The sequence below is a fragment of the Rhamphochromis longiceps genome, linkage group LG19 (genome assembly GCF_057381845.1).
Source record: "Rhamphochromis longiceps isolate RC_006_pf linkage group LG19, R_longiceps_female_GT1.1, whole genome shotgun sequence".
In the NCBI taxonomy this organism is placed as follows: Eukaryota; Metazoa; Chordata; class Actinopteri; order Cichliformes; family Cichlidae; genus Rhamphochromis; species Rhamphochromis longiceps.
Window position 1 is genome coordinate 699,796 of NC_140575.1, and position 24,817 is coordinate 724,612.

At 48.5% G+C, this 24,817-nt stretch overlaps 2 protein-coding genes across 4 annotated transcripts; one reads left to right on the forward strand and one right to left on the reverse strand.

Moving 5' to 3' along the window:
- Positions 1-6,008: 6,008 nt before the first annotated feature.
- Positions 6,009-12,707, reverse strand: LOC146645972 (uncharacterized). 2 transcript variants are annotated; one of them, XM_085391419.1, is made up of 3 exons: positions 12,577-12,707; positions 10,421-10,481; positions 6,009-8,080 (listed from the first exon to the last, which is right to left on the reverse strand). In XM_085391419.1, the coding sequence occupies exon 3, from the start codon at positions 7,985-7,987 to the stop codon at positions 6,014-6,016; it is 1,974 nt and encodes a 657-aa protein (XP_085247545.1). In that variant the 5' UTR covers positions 7,988-8,080; positions 10,421-10,481; positions 12,577-12,707; the 3' UTR covers positions 6,009-6,013. The 2 variants fall into 2 exon arrangements, with proteins under 2 accessions (XP_085247545.1, XP_085247544.1); XM_085391418.1 differs by lacking the exon at positions 12,577-12,707 and having other exon boundaries at positions 10,421-10,548.
- A 1,892-nt stretch (positions 12,708-14,599) lies between these two features.
- LOC146645973 (uncharacterized) lies at positions 14,600-24,504 on the forward strand. Of its 2 annotated transcripts, none has more exons than XM_085391421.1 (2): positions 14,600-14,727; positions 17,068-19,143. In XM_085391421.1, the coding sequence occupies exon 2, from the start codon at positions 17,161-17,163 to the stop codon at positions 19,132-19,134; it is 1,974 nt and encodes a 657-aa protein (XP_085247547.1). In that variant the 5' UTR covers positions 14,600-14,727; positions 17,068-17,160; the 3' UTR covers positions 19,135-19,143. The 2 variants fall into 2 exon arrangements, 1 of the variants encoding a protein (XP_085247547.1); XR_014908778.1 differs by lacking the exon at positions 17,068-19,143 and adding an exon at positions 21,628-24,504 and having other exon boundaries at positions 14,604-14,727.
- The last annotated feature ends 313 nt before the right edge of the window (positions 24,505-24,817 follow it).

Here is a 24,817-nt window from a genome sequence, read left to right on the forward strand (position 1 = left end):
CTGTGAACAATTCACACCTGGGATGAAGATAAGTGAAGGACACAGGATGGAGACTTTCACATGTATGAATGTGGCCATGGAGTAAGATCATAGAAATACATTTCTTCATTTGTTTGCTTTATTTGTAAGAACGGTGCAATATTTCAGCATCTACGGCTCGCCCAAGCTTAAAAGCAGGAAGCAGTATATTACTGGCATTGATTAAGAAGCATTTATGGCTTTGTCTGGAAATATGTGAAACTAAATCCTTCTGTGTATTCATAAATCTGCAGCTTCCTGCAGCTGTGATAAAACAGTTTCACACTAAAACCTTCATTTTACCTTCAAAGCTTCTCTTGATGCCTTTTTAAGGAAATGAAATTTGTCGTTAGGATGGAGTTCCCCATCCTGCACTCACCACACGCTAACACAACCTTCTCAACTCTGATATTTAGTAGATTATATTTCAGTTGCAGGGATTGGTCCTGATGGTAAACATGAGAGTCGGTGAGGACTTCATGGGTCGTTTCAGCTGAGCTCCATCCTCCAGCATGTCCTGCTGCTGGATTAACACACAGCTGTTTGTTTGCATCCAACCAGAACCAGACCGTGCAGTTCTTATTCCTGTTCATAAGCTGATTGTTCAAACATGAAGCTCTTTGACGTTGTATAAAAACTGAAACGACACTTTACAGCTGACTGTGATGTTTTAAATGGAGCTGGTTCCTCGAGGCGCGTCCGACAGCATGAGGGGAAACTTGGTTTTGTCATATTTTCTTTGTTTTGTTAAGGGTGTATCCATCCCATGATACAGACACATACAGTTTAAACGATGTTTAATGTTAATCAAAACTTCTAAGATCCAGGTTGAATAAAACAGCATTAGGTGTGTGATTTCACTCTGCTCCACACACCTGCGTGCTCCAATCAGAGACACCAGAGGAACAGGTGATGAATGTGATGGGGAATGATAGGTTTGTAGCATAAACCTATTCGCTGGAACGTTAAGGACAATCTGCTACGCAGCAAAAAGCAAGACTCAAGGCACCAAAGTTCTCTGGTTCACTCATGCATGAGGGAGATCTGGCTGGAGCCAAGTGTCGTCCCACCACTTGACCTCCGTCAGACTCTCAGCCAGACTCCCCAGAGCACTCCTTTTATTGTGGTGACATGAATATGCATTGGGTCATTAACATATAACATCTTACATAGGTATACATGTGAACAAAGAATACTGTGTGTGTGAGGTCAAGATGTGACCCTGTGAAGACTCCCCAAAGCTGGTGCCAGGAGTCTAACAGGTCCATCTAAACAAAAGGCTCTTACACTCAAACAGATATACATGTGTTTGCTATACCATATATCAAGAAAAGATAAAACCTCTCCTAGGGGGTGTGATCTATGCCAGAACACACTCTGTAGAGGAGTGAACGCACTCCCCTCTTCATGCTACACAGAGTTGTTACAGACCTCCTAGGATGAGACATTCTTTCAATCTACAATTGATTATACACTTCTAAGCATATATGAGTAAATGTTTCTAAGCATAAATGACAATCAACAATACAAAACCTAACATTCCCCCCTTTATTGACCTTTATGCTAGAAAAGTTTCCAGTTATGAATACCTCATGTCTGACAGTTTCAATGCCAACATTGTTATACTCAGCATACGTCAAATCACCCTAAATCACTGTAAAAGTACAGAGTTTAACAAAGGTATTAGCGGATATCCCATTCCCCATTGATCTCATCTCATGGCAAACTGCATCCTACAAACAAACAAAGAAATTGTTAATTTAATAGTGAAAATAAGAAGATAACATTTTCAAAAACATCCCATCTTGGTGATGCTTCCTCCGGGTGTGCAATCACATGTCTCTCTGCAGAGTGGTTTGAGTTCTGCAGGGTGTCATAAATGTCTCTTCCAGTTGTTTCCATCACTGTCCATAGGACCAGAGTCCAAATGTATGTAGAATAGACATTCAAACATACCAGTTAGTTTTGTTGTTTGTCAACATGGGTCTCAGCTATTTCCAAAGCTGCAGACCTCATAGGAAACTGCTGTTATCACCACCATAGCTTCTGGTTCCTGTGCTTTTCACAGAATCATGATGTCATCCTTAGACTCCTTCCAACGCTGCTGAAGGTTTAAGGCAGAGCACGTCGTACACCTTAGTTGTCTTCCTCAGCGTCAACATTGAATCTTTCATTGTATTTAAAATCTTGCTGTGGGAAGTCTCCTCTTGATCTCCTGGAAGCTCAGTAGCACAGCTCTCTGTGTGATGTCTGCTGTGCTGAAGATGATCTCTGATCCTCCTGAAGTCTCTCTCCTGGCCTCAGCTCCCATCTTGTGGACGATCCTCTCAGGCACTCCTTTTCGTCATGGATAGTCCTGATTTTGGGCCTGCTGGATCTGTCTCAAAACATTCAGGGCGTCAGTCATGTTTGATGAATGTGCGTCTTCTTTATGTAAATGCAGCATGTGTTGTTGAAGAGGACACAAAGTCCCCTTTCTCTGCTAATATCATAGAGTAGTTCTTCCCTGAGAGTTGGTCCAGGAACATATATAGTGTGGGGTATGTTGCCGTGCTGGGTAGATGGGAACAGACATAATAGTCTGTATTTGCCGATTCTGCTTTTGTTCTGTCGTGGATATAACGGTACCAGGCATTATTCATCCATGGAGGGATGTGGTCTTGCATCATGTCTCTTAGGTGAGAGTTGTCATGTGTCCATCCTCTCTGCCTTCCTCCTGGTTCAGCTGATTCCGGCACCAGCTGGGGTCCTGTAAAGGTGAGCGTCGTAGTCAAGGTAACCTAGAGGGTCCACCTTCCCATGGTTGCACACAGGTGCGTCACGCCTCGCACTTGGTTGCCCTAGAGTTGATCAGAGGCTGGAGGTTGAAGTGCGAGCTTACCCTACGGGGGCTCAATCAGCACTCCCCCCTCACCACTGAAACAACCAAGTGTGAGATTTCTCTATTGTGCTGTCTTGGGGGTGCCGGGGTTTCCTGGGACCTCGACCTCTTTGCAGTGGCTCTGATAAATCCAGGAGGGTCTCTCGCTATTTTGCAGGCAGTTGAAATGGTCCTTGCTGTGGCTCCAAGGTCTGATCTCATGATGGGCCCCAACCAGCTTGACCTTTGACCTCAACCACTGCCTGGGCTGTCCGCTATGCCTGGAATGTTTCTCGCGTCTCACTGCTGCACCTGTATTTCAGAAAAACTTCTATTTGGAGAGCACGTCAACAATCATCAAACCACATTCTTTAGTTCAGTGAACTTCACTTATAGGCCATCAAAGCCTCATCTGAACATGTAAATAAACGGTTAATCACACAACTCACTGCAACAATAATAGTAAACATTGTTTAGTGTTAATTCTGGACCCCACCACTTGACGCATGGACACTCTCATGCGTCAACTCATCAAACTCAGATTCCTGTCTGAAAGAAAAAGGGTAGCCAGATCATGTCCCAGGCAACAGCAGGGCATCTCCTCCCCTGGAGCAGCACCACCCTGGACCTATAATCCTGCAATAAAAATGTTAGTGTGTTTTGCATATTAAAAGTCACAAGGGGAAATCAAATAAGGAACAATACACAAAAAGACATGAATACTAAGACTGCTGGGCCAACATGGCCCAGGATCATGACATCACCCCCCCCCCCCCCCCCCCCCCCCAAGGGCCGGCTCCCGACAGCCCAAACCCGAGAACCAAAACACAAGACAAACAGAACAACCCACCCAGGGCGGGAGGCGGGGGACCCGGACGGAGGGAACAAAACCAAACAAAGACGAGGAGCATGAACCAAAACTGAGCCCACAAAGACACAAAAACAGTTCAAAACAGGGAGGCAAATGTCCAAAGAGGTCAGAAGGTCAACCTGGGGGGCGACAGCACAAAAGTTCACAATTCAGCTGTTCCGGGGCCGGAAAAAGTGGCAGTGGCCGGCAGAACAGATCCGGAGGCCGGCCGCGTGGAAGACGGCGGCGGCTACAGAGCGGGTCCGGAGGCCGGCCGCGTGGAAGACGGCGGCGGCTACAGAGCGGGTCCGGAGGCCGGCCGCGTGGAAGACGGCGGCAGCTACAGAGCGGGTCCGGAGGCCGGCCGCGTGGAAGACGGCAGCGGCTACAGAGCGGGTCCGGAGGCCGGCCGCGTGGAAGGCAACGGCGGCAATGACGTAGAGACAGGTCAGGGGGCCGACCGTGCGGAAGGCAACGGCGGCGACTCAGGCGAAGGCGGTCTTGGGGCCGACCACGACGGCGATGATGTCTGGCTAGAGGCCCAGAAACTGGCCGACGATGCCGAGGTACCGGATGTACTTTGGACGGGGGTGTAACAACCAGGCGTGGAGGATGAAGGCTCGGAGGCCGGACCAGGCGTGGCAGAAGCAGAGGCTGCGGCTGGACCAGACGACGCAGAAGTAGATGGTGGCTGGACGGGCTCCCCGGGCCCTCCAGCTGACGTGGCTCGAGGCTGAACGGGCCCCTCGGACCCTCCAGCGGAGACAGGAGGCTGAATGGGCCCCTCGGACCCTCCAGCGGAGACAGGAGGCTGAACGGGCCCCTCGGACCCTCCAGCCGACGTGGCGTGAGGCTGAACGGGCCCCTCGGACCCTCCAGCCGACGTGGCGTGAGGCTGAACGGGCCACTCGGACCCTCCAGCGGAGACAGGAGGCTGAACGGGCCCCTCGGACCCTCCAGCCGACGTGGCGTGAGGCTGAACGGGCCACTCGGACCCTCCAGCGGAGACAGGAGGCTGAACGGGCCCCTCGGACCCTCCAGCTGACGTGGCGTGAGGCTGAACGGGCCCCTCGGACCCTCCAGCGGAGACAGGTGGCTGAACGGGCCTCTCGGACCCTCCAGCTGACGTGGCGTGAGGCTGGACGGGACCCTCGGACCCTCCAGCTGATGTGGCGTGAAGTGGTGTGCCTGCTGCAGGGTGCTGGAGTGGCACACCCAGGCATTCAGCTACAGATGCAGGATGAGCAGTTATGGAGACCCCTGGCAAAACAGAGAGCTGAGCAGGGGGCTGAGCCGTTACCCTGGCAGAAGAAAGATGCCGCTGACTCTCTGGGGAATTTAATGTAACATCACACGGTTCATTTCCCACCAGATCACCCCTGAAAACATTATTCATTTGGTCACCGTCTGGTTCAGAACCCAGAACAGACATGTCCATGGCAGTCTGGGAGAAAGTGGTGTCGCAGCCAAGTACTAGGTGTGTGTTCCTTTCAGAGGTCTGCCTGTCATTGTCCAAATTCATATTCTCGTTTTCCTTCACAAACATAAAGTCAGAGTCTTTATTCTCAGTATTTGGTTCTTTTAACTCAGAAGCAGAAAAACACAAACTCAGATTGGCTGCCTCACCCTCACCAGAATTACATTGATTAATCTTGAACACACAGGCAGCATCTACCCCATAATATTGCCCAGAGTCAGTAACAGTCTCTGCACCATCTCTAGCGGAAATCTCGCCATTCCTAGCAAGCAAGTTAACTGTTATGGACAAACCCTGTTCGAAAAGTGGACCCCCAAGGCTCTCAGCACAGTTTATTTCCTCTGTCACAGGAAGACAACGTGACGTTTCTTCAGTGTCCACCTGTGACAGGGTTTCAGTCACCAAAGGGGCTAGTTCGACCACATGAGCTGCATTTATAACTGAACCGTTCCTAGAAACATGATTAATCAGTTCACGGCTAGGTTCCTGGACATCCATTAAGTCGGCACAACTGGTCAAACAAGACACATACACGCTCATTTTGCAGTCATGTGGTGGACTTGTAACCTCATCGGTGTCTGTGCTTACACACACAGTAGTTACACTTCCTTCTGATGGGACGGCTGGCACTAGGTTAACGGCAAGAGTCTGAATAAACTCTTCTGTGATTGGTTTGACAGAGCCATTAGCTTTAGCAGTGACCACATTAGTCACAAACAAATCAAAAGTGATGCTGTCAGAGGGGATTGAAGCCTCATTATGCTCTGACTGACAGGAATCATGCGGCTCGGCCTGGTATTTCGCAGTCTCAGGCCTGCATTCCCCAGCTAGCCCCCCCACCAGAAGCTGACTTAGACAGAGACTCTGAGTCATCTATGAATGGAGGTGCCGCTAACACAGTGTCTAATAGAGCTGTGGCTGCCAGTGGTGGTGCAGACTGTGAGCTTACTATATCAGTAGTACTCCCAACCAACACCCCATCCTGAAATGATTTAGAAGAATCAAAAGAACATGGTTCCAAATTTACGCAAACTGACGGTAAAACATGACCATTAGAGACAGTATCGGAGGCCCAGATCTCAGCTTCAGCATTCCCTGCACCCTGAGGGGTGCTGGAGCTACATGGTTCAGACATGTGTGCCCCATCTTCTTCCGGGGGGCACAATTCACTCTTAGAGTTCAGAGCATAGACCACATTGCCATTACTGTTCTCTTGACCTGGAACACAAAACTCAGGTGAATTGTGCTTGTTGAGTACAGGAGTGAGAGCATCACTCAGAGGTCGCTTTGAATTGTTCTCCTCTGGTTTACACAATTCATAACAAGTAGATGAGTCACAAGATGGATGAGCTAAGGAACAGTCAAGTTGATCACCGGGTACAGACAGGGTGTCATTATTAAAGTCACACCGCTCATGACCAGAGGTTATATCACCACCCTTCACACCAAACATGAGTTCGTGATCAATACTTTCATCGTTTAGCAAGAGAATGGGTGGTGTTGAGGAGCACTGGGTCGCTATCGCTCCTCCAGCACATGTAGAAATTGTCTTTATCTCTGGAGCGTCTGCGAACCCTTCATGACAGTCACATTCCAGCAACTCAGGAAGACTTTGAGGCGAAAGATTGTCACTAACCTCTATTATTAACGGAGTCCGAGAGGAAACGAGAGTTCCACCAACCTCCAGCTGCTGCATGGTGCTGCGGCGACGTGGATGTCGCCTCTTCCTTGAGGAAACCACTGAGGCTGAAGCATTGGCTGTTGGGGAAGTGAGGGGTGGCAGACCCTGGCAGCTCCGAGGGCCCCCGAGAGCCAGGCGTGTTCCCCGAAAGATGTGCTGACAATCGGGGGTGAGCCACGGCATTCCCCGGAGCTCCTCCTCTACGTGGGTGCAAGCTGCTTGCTGCCGCTCACAGAGGCCGGCCTCCATGATTTCCGTAGTAGCTCTTTCTGAACAACTAAACACAGTTCTGTCGGCTTTGGAGCACAATTCCGCTATAGTTTCCGGCCCCGGCAAATCAATGCTCATCTCCCTCTTCTCCATAGAAGGATCGTGAGGCACAAAAACACAGTCACTCACCGGAGTTAGCGCGGTGCAACAGCGGCGCCGGCGCCGCTTCTTTCTGGTAGCTGGTGCCATGGACGCTGATGCCACCAAAGCAGAGGGTGACGTAGCGGCAATCTCATCCTCTGCCCATATCCTCGCTAAAGGCGAGGCAGGGGAAGTGAAGTCCGAGCGGGGTGGAGAGGGCGAGCGGCTGGTAGGCGATGCAACAGGTGTGAGTTCCTCCTCCAGAATGAGCCAGGGCTTCCACCGGAGCTCGTCCTCCCGATAAGCCCGTAACACCTGCTGCCGCTCTTCCTCACCAAAGTCTATGGCCTCCGTCATCTCTGTGCGCTGCGCCGTGTGGCCAGACCGCGGTGAAGACCCGGAAGCCGATGAGGCGCGAGCGGATGGTGTGACGGTGGTGAGCCTCACCGTTCCGACCCTAACTGCGTCTGGCTCGCGAAGCAGCGGGGAAACAGGACAACAGCAGGGCTCTGGCGGCGCAGCCCGCACACTGGGCAGCTGCGGCTGCGGACGGAGTTGGAGAGCGGTGACGAGAAAGTCAACGATCAGCGGGTGTAGTGCCTCCCATAACCAGGGAAATACAGACGCGCATACTCCCACTTGGCGGGCTAACTCCTCCCGTTCCTCCACTCCGGAACACTGCAGCCATTTGCTACATAGCGACTCCACCGTCTGGATGATCCCACTCTCTTGTGTCGCTGGGTCCGGCATGGTCGCGTCGTACTGTCACGGTCGCAGTGGCAGACCGTGTGGAGAGTGTGTTGAGGACCCAGGTGCGAACACAAGTGAGGATACGGGAGTGCACTTAAACAAAAGCGAGCCTTTTATTGTGGCTGATGATCACGAAAGAAACAAACAAGAATGAGGGCAGCACAAGAGCAGGAACTAAACAAACCTAAACTGGGAACAATCTATGCTATGGCTGGGGATACAAAAGACTGGGCATGGAAACACGGAGGGTGGGAACACAGACGACGCGACACAGACTACATGAAACACAGAGACTAAATACACAAGAGGGATGATCAGGGGAAGTGGCCACCCATGGGAGCACAGCTGACACAGATAAACATAACAAGACATGGCAGGAGTAAACAACACTGACGGGAGACTGTCAAAGTAAAACAGGAAGTACACAGAGGTGCAGACCGGAGGAGAGAGAGCGCACGGGCATAGTGGGCTGGGGAAACATGGAATGAAACACAAGGAGGGGACACGAGGGCTCTCAGATACATAGAGGGGCACACAGGGGATAAAAGTCACAAGGGGAAATCAAATAAGGAACAATACACAAAAAGACATGAATACTAAGACTGCTGGGCCAACATGGCCCAGGATCATGAACCCGCAGGTTCCCCTCAGGATCCTTTTCCTCCACAATTTTTAAAATAATTTTTCCTAGTATAGAGCAGTATGTCCTTGACATTATTAACAGCAGTCTGACTTCTGGTGTGGTTCCTGCAAATTTCAAAACCTGGCCTTGATCACACAGTTTTAGCTAATTATAGGCTTGTTTCCAAGCTGCCTTTACTTTCCAAGGTTTTAGAGAAATTGTTTTTAGTCAACTGAAAGATTTTCTAGATGATAATGGCATCTTTGAGGTTTTTCAGTCAGGTTTTAAAACCCTTCATAGCACAGAATCTGCATTATTAAGGGTTTGTGGGGTGGCTGTAGCTCAGGCGGTAGAGCAGGTCATCTACTGATTGGAAGGTTGGTGATTCAATTCCTGGCTTCTTCTAGTCTGCATGCCAAATATCCTTGGGCAAGATACTAACCCCAAATTGCAGCATCCCACAGGGCTCAATTTTAGGGCCACTGCTCTATTTACTGTATTTATTGCCTCTGGGTTCCATCTTTAGAAGGCATGGGATCTCATTTCATTGTTATGCCAAATTTATTTGCCACTCAAGCAGATGGATGGCATCTCCGTAAAACCTCTCATGACATTCCTAGATGACATTAAAACTTGGTTGGCTCTGAACATTTTTAAATTTTAATGACAAGAAAACAGAAGTGATGGTGTTTGGACCCAGTGGTCCCTGTGAGTCGTCCTCTGTGATTTGGGACGCCTGGAAGTCTATTTTAAACCTGTTGTTTGGTTTTACCACCATTCACCAGTGTGTGAATGGGTGGATGACTGGATGTGTAAAGCGCTTTGGGGTCCTTAGGGACTAGTAAAGTGCTATACAAATACAGGCCATTTACCATTTGCCATTTAAGTTGGACAGTTATTTTAAATTGGACGACCAAATTTGCTTTGCTTAGGCTGCTTCCCCCGCGACCCAGCCTCGGATAAAGCGGATGAAGATGGATGGATGGATGGACAACCAAATTAGAGCAGTGGTGAAGTCTAGTTTTTATTATTTAAGGCAACTGGCAGCAGTAAAATCTTTTCTTTCTAGGAAGCACTTTGAAACAGTGATCCATGCTTTTATTTCTTCCCACCTGGACGACTGTAACTCACTCTATGTGGGGGTCAGTCAGTTGTTGCTCTCGGGTCTGCAGCAGGTTCAAAATGCGGCTGCACGACTCCTAACAGGAACTTGTAAAAGAGAGCATATAAGCCCTGTCTTAGCCTCACTGCACTGGCTGCCTGTGTCTTTTAGAGTTCATTTTAAAATTCTCATGTTTGTTTTTAAATGCTTTTACAATCTTGCCCCGCCTTACCTCTCTGAGCTTCTTCATCCCCACATACCCTGTCGGTCTCTCAGGTCAGCTGACCAGCTGCTCCTGGAGGTACCGAGATCCAGGAGGAAGCTCAGAGGGGACAGGGCCTTCTCTATCGTGGTTTCAAAATTATGGAATAATTTGCCCTGCACGTTAGAGAAGCCTCTTAACTGTCCACTTTTAAATCACGTCTTAAAACCACTTTTATTCTTTGGCTTTTAAACTCAGTGAGACTTAGTTTCTCTAATGAATTATTTTACTTTGTATTTTATTTGGCTTTTATTTATATCTTATGTCATTTTGTTATTTAGTTCCAATGTACAGAACTTTGTGTCAGCTGTGATTGTTTCAAAGTGTTTTTTAAGTAAATATGATGATGATGATGTGAACATGTGTCCACAGAGGGGAAGGAGTCAAACATCATGACTGTGAGAATCATTCATGACAAACCTTCAGATAAACTCACTGAACACTTACTTTTCTTCAGTGTCGAGGGTTCTCCTCTCAGACAAGCCTGTGATGATTTTCCACCAGGTCTCTGCAGAGGACAAACACAGCAGTGACATCATCAACATGAGAGTGATGAAGAACAGCTGAGGTCAGATCCATAATCTCAGGTGGAAACACACACTTCGGCTGTGTCCCAATTCAGGGTCTGCAGCCTTAAAGGCCACATTTTAAGGCCGATTACATCAGAAACGCGACGAAGGCTGTCCCAATTCAAAGGCTGCTCGAAATGCGTCCTTCATTGCCCTGAATTTTAAGGATGGGTCTGTGTATCCTTCGTTGCCCACCATAGCCCAGACTTCATAGCGCGGCGGTGGGTGTGGATAATTTTGCCGGAAAAAAAACGTGCATGGCTGAAGCAGGGCGGCCGAAGAGTAAACTTTCAAAAGTAAGTACTGAATATTATGTCACTTATTTATGTGCAAATGTTTAATAATGAAGAACATTAAAACATTGCTGTTGGCCACATGTCGGCAAAGTTATGTGACATTAGTGATGTTTGTGGGGCAACCGTAGCTCAGGGGGTTGGGAAGCGTATCTGTAACCGGAAGGTCGCCGGTTCGATCCCCGGGCTCTCTGTCCTGGTCGTTGTGTCCTTGGGCAAGACACTTTACCCTACCGCCTACTGGTGCTGGCCAGAGGGGCCGATGGCGCGATATGGCAGCCTCGCTTCTGTCAGTCTGCCCCAGGGCAGCTGTGGCTACAACCGTAGCTGCCTCCACCAGTGTGTGAATGCGAGAGTGAATGAATAGTGGCTTTGGGTGCCTTGAAAAGCGCTATATAAATCCAATCCATTATTATTATTTGTACTAACTTGGTTTTAAAGCCTTTACTTTAAAATATACGCCGTTCAATAGTCGACCTTAATCTTACAGAGAATGTGATGATTTTGTGGATAATTAAAGTCATATATCCACAAACACATCAAGCTGAAAGTGTGGAGCCTGTGGAGACGGCTTATGGTTGAGAAATGAACATTCAATGCACGGGCGACAGATCTGGTTGACATTCCTGCTGTCAGCATGCCAATTGCACGCTCCCTCATTGCTTGTGGCATCTGTGGCATTTTGCTGTGAGACAAAACTGCACATTCCAGGGTGGCCTTTTGTTGTGGGCAGTCTGAGGTACACCTGTGCACTACTCATGATGTCAGATCAGCATCCTGATGTGGCACACCTGTGAGGTGGGATGGATTATCTCAATATAGCAGATGTGCCCACTTCCACACATTTGGACTGATTTGTGACCACTGTTTGGGAGGGATGGTTATATTGTGTATCTGGAATGAATTTTAGGTCTCTACGTCCATCCCATGGGGAATGGGAGCAGTAACAAAGGTGCTGCGTTTATATTTTTGTTGAGTGTATATTATAATAATCTGACAATAACTATAATATTGGCCAAATTATATTTACATTACCAAAGTGAAATGACTTTAGTCTCATGAACAACATTAACTAATTGTTATTTACTAGCTTAAACTGACTGTTCAGTACAGAAATGAAGCCCAACTATCATGTTTTACAGTCCCGTGGTCTCAGCCACAGATATTCAACTGATCAAAGTGATGTCATTAAAAAAATGAATGAACAAAAAATATTTTTTCTCCTTCATTTCTTTCAAACAATGCTGTATGAAACGTTTCTCGTGGTTAGTATCATGGTTGCTAGGCAACCTGAGCAGCATGATGAAGGCCAGACCGTCCCATTTCACAAGCCTCTCACTTCCGGCTTTAGCGGTCTTTGAGTACGTGGCCCTTGTGACCCGTTAGGGCTGCGTACTCTAAGGCTGCAGACCCTGAATTGGGACACAGCCGTCCTCCTTCATCTTACCCAGCATCCTTCACTCACTCACTCTGATCCGTTTTCTGTGTACCTCTCCACTTCCTGTGTTTCCTTCACAATAAATGCAGCAACCAAACAGATTCTAAAGTGTTTCTGTGAATGTCAGTGACTGATCAGAGTCTGTGAGAAGTTCGGCATAATATTAATAATAGTAATAATATCACAGGTGCGTGCAGGTTAATGTGGATGAGCAGTGTTATGACGGTGACTGTGTGTGACTGCAGTGACACTTCATTTTCTGTTTGTCTCAGCTCAGTCTACCTCACAGTCTGTCATACTGACCTTTGACCCACAGCGCCACTACTGTCACTTTAATGGGTTTTCCATCCTGGCCGTAGATGACAAACAAGTAAACACCTCCATCATCACAGCGAGGCTTCATCAGAGTCAGGGTGAAGTCTCCTTCAGTCAGCTGATCCATCTGTACACGACCTTTATAAACAGGACCAGACTCGAGCTTCCACTGACCCGTCTGATCCTTCACACACTTGCTGCATTTATTGTGAAGGAAACACAGGAAGTGGAGAGGTACACAGAAAACGGATCAGAGTGAGTGAGTGAAGGATGCTGGGTAAGATGAAGGAGGACGGCTGTGTCCCAATTCAGGGTCTGCAGCCTTAGAGTACGCAGCCCTAACGGGTCACAAGGGCCACGTACTCAAAGACCGCTAAAGCCGGAAGTGAGAGGCTTGTGAAATGGGACGGTCTGGCCTTCATCATGCTGCTCAGGTTGCCTAGCAACCATGATACTAACCACGAGAAACGTTTCATACAGCATTGTTTGAAAGAAATGAAGGAGAAAAAATATTTTTTGTTCATTCATTTTTTTAATGACATCACTTTGATCAGTTGAATATCTGTGGCTGAGACCACGGGACTGTAAAACATGATAGTTGGGCTTCATTTCTGTACTGAACAGTCAGTTTAAGCTAGTAAATAACAATTAGTTAATGTTGTTCATGAGACTAAAGTCATTTCACTTTGGTAATGTAAATATAATTTGGCCAATATTATAGTTATTGTCAGATTATTATAATATACACTCAACAAAAATATAAACGCAGCACCTTTGTTACTGCTCCCATTCCCCATGGGATGGACGTAGAGACCTAAAATTCATTCCAGATACACAATATAACCATCCCTCCCAAACAGTGGTCACAAATCAGTCCAAATGTGTGGAAGTGGGCACATCTGCTATATTGAGATAATCCATCCCACCTCACAGGTGTGCCACATCAGGATGCTGATCTGACATCATGAGTAGTGCACAGGTGTACCTCAGACTGCCCACAACAAAAGGCCACCCTGGAATGTGCAGTTTTGTCTCACAGCAAAATGCCACAGATGCCACAAGCAATGAGGGAGCGTGCAATTGGCATGCTGACAGCAGGAATGTCAACCAGATCTGTCGCCCGTGCATTGAATGTTCATTTCTCAACCATAAGCCGTCTCCACAGGCTCCACACTTTCAGCTTGATGTGTTTGTGGATATATGACTTTAATTATCCACAAAATCATCACATTCTCTGTAAGATTAAGGTCGACTATTGAACGGCGTATATTTTAAAGTAAAGGCTTTAAAACCAAGTTAGTACAAATAATAATAATGGATTGGATTTATATAGCGCTTTTCAAGGCACCCAAAGCCACTATTCATTCACTCTCGCATTCACACACTGGTGGAGGCAGCTACGGTTGTAGCCACAGCTGCCCTGGGGCAGACTGACAGAAGCGAGGCTGCCATATCGCGCCATCGGCCCCTCTGGCCAGCACCAGTAGGCGGTAGGGTAAAGTGTCTTGCCCAAGGACACAACGACCAGGACAGAGAGCCCGGGGATCGAACCGGCGACCTTCCGGTTACAGATACGCTTCCCAACCCCCTGAGCTACGGTTGCCCCACAAACATCACTAATGTCACATAACTTTGCCGACATGTGGCCAACAGCAATGTTTTAATGTTCTTCATTATTAAACATTTGCACATAAATAAGTGACATAATATTCAGTACTTACTTTTGAAAGTTTACTCTTCGGCCGCCCTGCTTCAGCCATGCACGTTTTTTTTCCGGCAAAATTATCCACACCCACCGCCGCGCTATGAAGTCTGGGCTATGGTGGGCAACGAAGGATACACAGACCCATCCTTAAAATTCAGGGCAATGAAGGACGCATTTCGAGCAGCCTTTGAATTGGGACAGCCTTCGTCGCGTTTCTGATGTAATCGGCCTTAAAATGTGGCCTTTAAGGCTGCAGACCCTGAATTGGGACACAGCCGAAGTGTGTGTTTCCACCTGAGATTATGGATCTGACCTCAGCTGTTCTTCATCACTCTCATGTTGATGATGTCACTGCTGTGTTTGTCCTCTGCAGAGACCTGGTGGAAAATCATCACAGGCTTGTCTGAGAGGAGAACCCTCGACACTGAAGAAAAGTAAGTGTTCAGTGAGTTTATCTGAAGGTTTGTCATGAATGATTCTCACAGTCATGATGTTTGACTCCTTCCCCTCTGTGGACACATGTTCACATCATCATCATCATATTTACTTAAAAAACACTTTGAAACAATCACAGCTGACACAAAGTTCTGTACATTGGAACTAAATAACAAAATGACATAAGATATAAATAAAAGCCAAATAAAATACAAAGTAAAATAATTCATTAGAGAAACTAAGTCTCACTGAGTTTAAAAGCCAAAGAATAAAAGTGGTTTTAAGACGTGATTTAAAAGTGGACAGTTAAGAGGCTTCTCTAACGTGCAGGGCAAATTATTCCATAATTTTGAAACCACGATAGAGAAGGCCCTGTCCCCTCTGAGCTTCCTCCTGGATCTCGGTACCTCCAGGAGCAGCTGGTCAGCTGACCTGAGAGACCGACAGGGTATGTGGGGATGAAGAAGCTCAGAGAGGTAAGGCGGGGCAAGATTGTAAAAGCATTTAAAAACAAACATGAGAATTTTAAAATGAACTCTAAAAGACACAGGCAGCCAGTGCAGTGAGGCTAAGACAGGGCTTATATGCTCTCTTTTACAAGTTCCTGTTAGGAGTCGTGCAGCCGCATTTTGAACCTGCTGCAGACCCGAGAGCAACAACTGACTGACCCCCACATAGAGTGAGTTACAGTCGTCCAGGCGGGAAGAAATAAAAGCATGGATCACTGTTTCAAAGTGCTTCCTAGAAAGAAAAGATTTTACTGCTGCCAGTTGCCTTAAATAATAAAAACTAGACTTCACCACTGCTCTAATTTGGTTGTCCATCCATCCATCCATCTTCATCCGCTTTATCCGAGGCTGGGTCGCGGGGGAAGCAGCCTAAGCAAAGCAAATTTGGTCGTCCAATTTAAAATAACTGTCCAACTTAAATGGCAAATGGTAAATGGCCTGTATTTGTATAGCACTTTACTAGTCCCTAAGGACCCCAAAGCGCTTTACACATCCAGTCATCCACCCATTCACACACTGGTGAATGGTGGTAAAACCAAACAACAGGTTTAAAATAGACTTCCAGGCGTCCCAAATCACAGAGGACGACTCACAGGGACCACTGGGTCCAAACACCATCACTTCTGTTTTCTTGTCATTAAAATTTAAAAATGTTCAGAGCCAACCAAGTTTTAATGTCATCTAGGAATGTCATGAGAGGTTTTACGGAGATGCCATCCATCTGCTTGAGTGGCAAATAAATTTGGCATAACAATGAAATGAGATCCCATGCCTTCTAAAGATGGAACCCAGAGGCAATAAATACAGTAAATAGAGCAGTGGCCCTAAAATTGAGCCCTGTGGGATGCTGCAATTTGGGGTTAGTATCTTGCCCAAGGATATTTGGCATGCAGACTAGAAGAAGCCAGGAATTGAATCACCAACCTTCCAATCAGTAGATGACCTGCTCTACCGCCTGAGCTACAGCCACCCCACAAACCCTTAATAATGCAGATTCTGTGCTATGAAGGGTTTTAAAACCTGACTGAAAAACCTCAAAGATGCCATTATCATCTAGAAAATCTTTCAGTTGACTAAAAACAATTTCTCTAAAACCTTGGAAAGTAAAGGCAGCTTGGAAACAAGCCTATAATTAGCTAAAACTGTGTGATCAAGGCCAGGTTTTGAAATTTGCAGGAACCACACCAGAAGTCAGACTGCTGTTAATAATGTCAAGGACATACTGCTCTATACTAGGAAAAATTATTTTAAAAATTGTGGAGGAAAAGGATCCTGAGGGGAACCTGCGGGTTCATGATCCTGGGCCATGTTGGCCCAGCAGTCTTAGTATTCATGTCTTTTTGTGTATTGTTCCTTATTTGATTTCCCCTTGTGACTTTTATCCCCTGTGTGCCCCTCTATGTATCTGAGAGCCCTCGTGTCCCCTCCTTGTGTTTCATTCCATGTTTCCCCAGCCCACTATGCCCGTGCGCTCTCTCTCCTCCGGTCTGCACCTCTGTGTACTTCCTGTTTTACTTTGACAGTCTCCCGTCAGTGTTGTTTACTCCTGCCATGTCTTGTTATGTTTATCTGTGTCAGCTGTGCTCCCATGGGTGGCCACTTCCCCTGATCATCCCTCTTGTGTATTTAGTCTCTGTGTTTCATGTAGTCTGTGTCGCGTCGTCTGTGTTCCCACCCTCCGTGTTTCCATGCCCAGTCTTTTGTATCCCCAGCCATAGCATAGATTGTTCCCAGTTTAGGTTTGTTTAGTTCCTGCTCTTGTGCTGCCCTCATTCTTGTTTGTTTCTTTCGTGATCATCAGCCACAATAAAAGGCTCGCTTTTGTTTAAGTGCACTCCCGTATCCTCACTTGTGTTCGCACCTGGGTCCTCAACACACTCTCCACACGGTCTGCCACTGCGACCGTGACAGTACGACGCGACCATGCCGGACCCAGCGACACAAGAGAGTGGGATCATCCAGACGGTGGAGTCGCTATGTAGCAAATGGCTGCAGTGTTCCGGAGTGGAGGAACGGGAGGAGTTAGCCCGCCAAGTGGGAGTATGCGCGTCTGTATTTCCCTGGTTATGGGAGGCACTACACCCGCTGATCGTTGACTTTCTCGTCACCGCTCTCCAACTCCGTCCGCAGCCGCAGCTGCCCAGTGTGCGGGCTGCGCCGCCAGAGCCCTGCTGTTGTCCTGTTTCCCCGCTGCTTCGCGAGCCAGACGCAGTTAGGGTCGGAACGGTGAGGCTCACCACCGTCACACCATCCGCTCGCGCCTCATCGGCTTCCGGGTCTTCACTGCGGTCTGGCCACACGGCGCAGCGCACAGAGATGACGGAGGCCATAGACTTTGGTGAGGAAGAGCGGCAGCAGGTGTTACGGGCTTATCGGGAGGACGAGCTCCGGTGGAAGCCCTGGCTCATTCTGGAGGAGGAACTCACACCTGTTGCATCGCCTACCAGCCGCTCGCCCTCTCCACCCCGCTCGGACTTCACTTCCCCTGCCTCGCCTTTAGCGAGGATATGGGCAGAGGATGAGATTGCCGCTACGTCACCCTCTGCTTTGGTGGCATCAGCGTCCATGGCACCAGCTACCAGAAAGAAGCGGCGCCGGCGCCGCTGTTGCACCGCGCTAACTCCGGTGAGTGACTGTGTTTTTGTGCCTCACGATCCTTCTATGGAGAAGAGGGAGATGAGCATTGATTTGCCGGGGCCGGAAACTATAGCGGAATTGTGCTCCAAAGCCGACAGAACTGTGTTTAGTTGTTCAGAAAGAGCTACTACGGAAATCATGGAGGCCGGCCTCTGTGAGCGGCAGCAAGCAGCTTGCACCCACGTAGAGGAGGAGCTCCGGGGAATGCCGTGGCTCACCCCCGATTGTCAGCACATCTTTCGGGGAACACGCCTGGCTCTCGGGGGCCCTCGGAGCTGCCAGGGTCTGCCACCCCTCACTTCCCCAACAGCCAATGCTTCAGCCTCAGTGGTTTCCTCAAGGAAGAGGCGACATCCACGTCGCCGCAGCACCATGCAGCAGCTGGAGGTTGGTGGAACTCTCGTTTCCTCTCGGACTCCGTTAATAATAGAGGTTAGTGACAATCTTTCGCCTCAAAGTCTTCCTGAGTTGCTGGAATGTGACTGTCATGAAGGGTTCGCAGACGCTCCAGAGATAAAGACAATTTCTACATGTGCTGGAGGAGCGATAGCGACCCAGTGCTCCTCAACACCACCCATTCTCTTGCTAAACGATGAAAGTATTGATCACGAACTCATGTTTGGTGTGAAGGGTGGTGATATAACCTCTGGTCATGAGCGGTGTGACTTTAATAATGACACCCTGTCTGTACCCGGTGATCAACTTGACTGTTCCTTAGCTCATCCATCTTGTGACTCATCTACTTGTTATGAATTGTGTAAACCAGAGGAGAACAATTCAAAGCGACCTCTGAGTGATGCTCTCACTCCTGTACTCAACAAGCACAATTCACCTGAGTTTTGTGTTCCAGGTCAAGAGAACAGTAATGGCAATGTGGTCTATGCTCTGAACTCTAAGAGTGAATTGTGCCCCCCGGAAGAAGATGGGGCACACATGTCTGAACCATGTAGCTCCAGCACCCCTCAGGGTGCAGGGAATGCTGAAGCTGAGATCTGGGCCTCCGATACTGTCTCTAATGGTCATGTTTTACCGTCAGTTTGCGTAAATTTGGAACCATGTTCTTTTGATTCTTCTAAATCATTTCAGGATGGGGTGTTGGTTGGGAGTACTACTGATATAGTAAGCTCACAGTCTGCACCACCACTGGCAGCCACAGCTCTATTAGACACTGTGTTAGCGGCACCTCCATTCATAGATGACTCAGAGTCTCTGTCTAAGTCAGCTTCTGGTGGGGGGGCTAGCTGGGGAATGCAGGCCTGAGACTGCGAAATACCAGGCCGAGCCGCATGATTCCTGTCAGTCAGAGCATAATGAGGCTTCAATCCCCTCTGACAGCATCACTTTTGATTTGTTTGTGACTAATGTGGTCACTGCTAAAGCTAATGGCTCTGTCAAACCAATCACAGAAGAGTTTATTCAGACTCTTGCCGTTAACCTAGTGCCAGCCGTCCCATCAGAAGGAAGTGTAACTACTGTGTGTGTAAGCACAGACACCGATGAGGTTACAAGTCCACCACATGACTGCAAAATGAGCGTGTATGTGTCTTGTTTGACCAGTTGTGCCGACTTAATGGATGTCCAGGAACCTAGCCGTGAACTGATTAATCATGTTTCTAGGAACGGTTCAGTTATAAATGCAGCTCATGTGGTCGAACTAGCCCCTTTGGTGACTGAAACCCTGTCACAGGTGGACACTGAAGAAACGTCACGTTGTCTTCCTGTGACAGAGGAAATAAACTGTGCTGAGAGCCTTGGGGGTCCACTTTTCGAACAGGGTTTGTCCATAACAGTTAACTTGCTTGCTAGGAATGGCGAGATTTCCGCTAGAGATGGTGCAGAGACTGTTACTGACTCTGGGCAATATTATGGGGTAGATGCTGCCTGTGTGTTCAAGATTAATCAATGTAATTCTGGTGAGGGTGAGGCAGCCAATCTGAGTTTGTGTTTTTCTGCTTCTGAGTTAAAAGAACCAAATACTGAGAATAAAGACTCTGACTTTATGTTTGTGAAGGAAAACGAGAATATGAATTTGGACAATGACAGGCAGACCTCTGAAAGGAACACACACCTAGTACTTGGCTGCGACACCACTTTCTCCCAGACTGCCATGGACATGTCTGTTCTGGGTTCTGAACCAGACGGTGACCAAATGAATAATGTTTTCAGGGGTGATCTGGTGGGAAATGAACCGTGTGATGTTACATTAAATTCCCCAGAGAGTCAGCGGCATCTTTCTTCTGCCAGGGTAACGGCTCAGCCCCCTGCTCAGCTCTCTGTTTTGCCAGGGGTCTCCATAACTGCTCATCCTGCATCTGTAGCTGAATGCCTGGGTGTGCCACTCCAGCACCCTGCAGCAGGCACACCACTTCACGCCACATCAGCTGGAGGGTCCGAGGGTCCCGTCCAGCCTCACGCCACGTCAGCTGGAGGGTCCGAGAGGCCCGTTCAGCCACCTGTCTCCGCTGGAGGGTCCGAGGGGCCCGTTCAGCCTCACGCCACGTCAGCTGGAGGGTCCGAGGGGCCCGTTCAGCCTCCTGTCTCCGCTGGAGGGTCCGAGTGGCCCGTTCAGCCTCACGCCACGTCGGCTGGAGGGTCCGAGGGGCCCGTTCAGCCTCCTGTCTCCGCTGGAGGGTCCGAGTGGCCCGTTCAGCCTCACGCCACGTCGGCTGGAGGGTCCGAGGGGCCCGTTCAGCCTCCTGTCTCCGCTGGAGGGTCCGAGGGGCCCATTCAGCCTCCTGTCTCCGCTGGAGGGTCCGAGGGGCCCGTTCAGCCTCGAGCCACGTCAGCTGGAGGGCCCGGGGAGCCCGTCCAGCCACCATCTACTTCTGCGTCGTCTGGTCCAGCCGCAGCCTCTGCTTCTGCCACGCCTGGTCCGGCCTCCGAGCCTTCATCCTCCACGCCTGGTTGTTACACCCCCGTCCAAAGTACATCCGGTACCTCGGCATCGTCGGCCAGTTTCTGGGCCTCTAGCCAGACGTCATCGCCGTCGTGGTCGGCCCCAAGACCGCCTTCGCCTGAGTCGCCGCCGTTGCCTTCCGCACGGTCGGCCCCCTGACCTGTCTCTACGTCATTGCCGCCGTTGCCTTCCACGCGGCCGGCCTCCGGACCCGCTCTGTAGCCGCTGCCGTCTTCCACGCGGCCGGCCTCCGGACCCGCTCTGTAGCTGCCGCCGTCTTCCACGCGGCCGGCCTCCGGACCCGCTCTGTAGCTGCCGCCGTCTTCCACGCGGCCGGCCTCCGGACCCGCTCTGTAGCTGCCGCCGTCTTCCACGCGGCCGGCCTCCGGACCCGCTCTGTAGCCGCCGCCGTCTTCCACGCGGCCGGCCTCCGGATCTGTTCTGCCGGCCACTGCCACTTTTTCCGGCCCCGGAACAGCTGAATTGTGAACTTTTGTGCTGTCGCCCCCCAGGTTGACCTTCTGACCTCTTTGGACATTTGCCTCCCTGTTTTGAACTGTTTTTGTGTCTTTGTGGGCTCAGTTTTGGTTCATGCTCCTCGTCTTTGTTTGGTTTTGTTCCCTCCGTCCGGGTCCCCCGCCTCCCGCCCTGGGTGGGTTGTTCTGTTTGTCTTGTGTTTTGGTTCTCGGGTTTGGGCTGTCGGGAGCCGGCCCTTGGGGGGGGGGGGGGGTGATGTCATGATCCTGGGCCATGTTGGCCCAGCAGTCTTAGTATTCATGTCTTTTTGTGTATTGTTCCTTATTTGATTTCCCCTTGTGACTTTTAATATGCAAAACACACTAACATTTTTATTGCAGGATTATAGGTCCAGGGTGGTGCTGCTCCAGGGGAGGAGATGCCCTGCTGTTGCCTGGGACATGATCTGGCTACCCTTTTTCTTTCAGACAGGAATCTGAGTTTGATGAGTTGACGCATGAGAGTGTCCATGCGTCAAGTGGTGGGGTCCAGAATTAACACTAAACAATGTTTACTATTATTGTTGCAGTGAGTTGTGTGATTAACCGTTTATTTACATGTTCAGATGAGGCTTTGATGGCCTATAAGTGAAGTTCACTGAACTAAAGAATGTGGTTTGATGATTGTTGACGTGCTCTCCAAATAGAAGTTTTTCTGAAATACAGGTGCAGCAGTGAGACGCGAGAAACATTCCAGGCATAGCGGACAGCCCAGGCAGTGGTTGAGGTCAAAGGTCAAGCTGGTTGGGGCCCATCATGAGATCAGACCTTGGAGCCACAGCAAGGACCATTTCAACTGCCTGCAAAATAGCGAGAGACCCTCCTGGATTTATCAGAGCCACTGCAAAGAGGTCGAGGTCCCAGGAAACCCCGGCACCCCCAAGACAGCACAATAGAGAAATCTCACACTTGGTTGTTTCAGTGGTGAGGGGGGAGTGCTGATTGAGCCCCCGTAGGGTAAGCTCGCACTTCAACCTCCAGCCTCTGATCAACTCTAGGGCAACCAAGTGCGAGGCGTGACGCACCTGTGTGCAACCATGGGAAGGTGGACCCTCTTGGTTACCTTGACTACGACGCTCACCTTTACAGGACCCCAGCTGGTGCCGGAATCAGCTGAACCAGGAGGAAGGCAGAGAGGATGGACACATGACAACTCTCACCTAAGAGACATGATGCAAGACCACATCCCTCCATGGATGAATAATGCCTGGTACCGTTATATCCACGACAGAACAAAAGCAGAATCGGCAAATACAGACTATTATGTCTGTTCCCATCTACCCAGCACGGCAACATACCCCACACTATATATGTTCCTGGACCAACTCTCAGGGAAGAACTACTCTATGATATTAGCAGAGAAAGGGGACTTTGTGTCCTCTTCAACAACACATGCTGCATTTACATAAAGAAGACGCACATTCATCAAACATGACTGACGCCCTGAATGTTTTGAGACAGATCCAGCAGGCCCAAAATCAGGACTATCCATGACGAAAAGGAGTGCCTGAGAGGATCGTCCACAAGATGGGAGCTGAGGCCAGGAGAGAGACTTCAGGAGGATCAGAGATCATCTTCAGCACAGCAGACATCACACAGAGAGCTGTGCTACTGAGCTTCCAGGAGATCAAGAGGAGACTTCCCACAGCAAGATTTTAAATACAATGAAAGATTCAATGTTGACGCTGAGGAAGACAACTAAGGTGTACGACGTGCTCTGCCTTAAACCTTCAGCAGCGTTGGAAGGAGTCTAAGGATGACATCATGATTCTGTGAAAAGCACAGGAACCAGAAGCTATGGTGGTGATAACAGCAGTTTCCTATGAGGTCTGCAGCTTTGGAAATAGCTGAGACCCATGTTGACAAACAACAAAACTAACTGGTATGTTTGAATGTCTATTCTACATACATTTGGACTCTGGTCCTATGGACAGTGATGGAAACAACTGGAAGAGACATTTATGACACCCTGCAGAACTCAAACCACTCTGCAGAGAGACATGTGATTGCACACCCGGAGGAAGCATCACCAAGATGGGATGTTTTTGAAAATGTTATCTTCTTATTTTCACTATTAAATTAACAATTTCTTTGTTTGTTTGTAGGATGCAGTTTGCCATGAGATGAGATCAATGGGGAATGGGATATCCGCTAATACCTTTGTTAAACTCTGTACTTTTACAGTGATTTAGGGTGATTTGACGTATGCTGAGTATAACAATGTTGGCATTGAAACTGTCAGACATGAGGTATTCATAACTGGAAACTTTTCTAGCATAAAGGTCAATAAAGGGGGGAATGTTAGGTTTTGTATTGTTGATTGTCATTTATGCTTAGAAACATTTACTCATATATGCTTAGAAGTGTATAATCAATTGTAGATTGAAAGAATGTCTCATCCTAGGAGGTCTGTAACAACTCTGTGTAGCATGAAGAGGGGAGTGCGTTCACTCCTCTACAGAGTGTGTTCTGGCATAGATCACACCCCCTAGGAGAGGTTTTATCTTTTCTTGATATATGGTATAGCAAACACATGTATATCTGTTTGAGTGTAAGAGCCTTTTGTTTAGATGGACCTGTTAGACTCCTGGCACCAGCTTTGGGGAGTCTTCACAGGGTCACATCTTGACCTCACACACACAGTATTCTTTGTTCACATGTATACCTATGTAAGATGTTATATGTTAATGACCCAATGCATATTCATGTCACCACAATAAAAGGAGTGCTCTGGGGAGTCTGGCTGAGAGTCTGACGGAGGTCAAGTGGTGGGACGACACTTGGCTCCAGCCAGATCTCCCTCATGCATGAGTGAACCAGAGAACTTTGGTGCCTTGAGTCTTGCTTTTTGCTGCGTAGCAGATTGTCCTTAACGTTCCAGCGAATAGGTTTATGCTACAAACCTATCATTCCCCATCACATTCATCACCTGTTCCTCTGGTGTCTCTGATTGGAGCACGCAGGTGTGTGGAGCAGAGTGAAATCACACACCTAATGCTGTTTTATTCAACCTGGATCTTAGAAGTTTTGATTAACATTAAACATCGTTTAAACTGTATGTGTCTGTATCATGGGATGGATACACCCTTAACAAAACAAAGAAAATATGACAAAACCAAGTTTCCCCTCATGCTGTCGGACGCGCCTCGAGGAACCAGCTCCATTTAAAACATCACAGTCAGCTGTAAAGTGTCGTTTCAGTTTTTATACAACGTCAAAGAGCTTCATGTTTGAACAATCAGCTTATGAACAGGAATAAGAACTGCACGGTCTGGTTCTGGTTGGATGCAAACAAACAGCTGTGTGTTAATCCAGCAGCAGGACATGCTGGAGGATGGAGCTCAGCTGAAACGACCCATGAAGTCCTCACCGACTCTCATGTTTACCATCAGGACCAATCCCTGCAACTGAAATATAATCTACTAAATATTAGAGTTGAGAAGGTTGTGTTAGCGTGTGGTGAGTGCAGGATGGGGAACTCCATCCTAACGACAAATTTCATTTCCTTAAAAAGGCATCAAGAGAAGCTTTG

Excerpts from the sequence above, each read along its gene's own strand:
- LOC146645972 (XM_085391419.1), bottom strand. The coding sequence starts at position 7,987 with ATGCCGGACCCAGCGACACAAGAGAGTGGGATCATCCAGACGGTGGAG.
- LOC146645973 (XM_085391421.1), top strand. The coding sequence starts at position 17,161 with ATGCCGGACCCAGCGACACAAGAGAGTGGGATCATCCAGACGGTGGAG.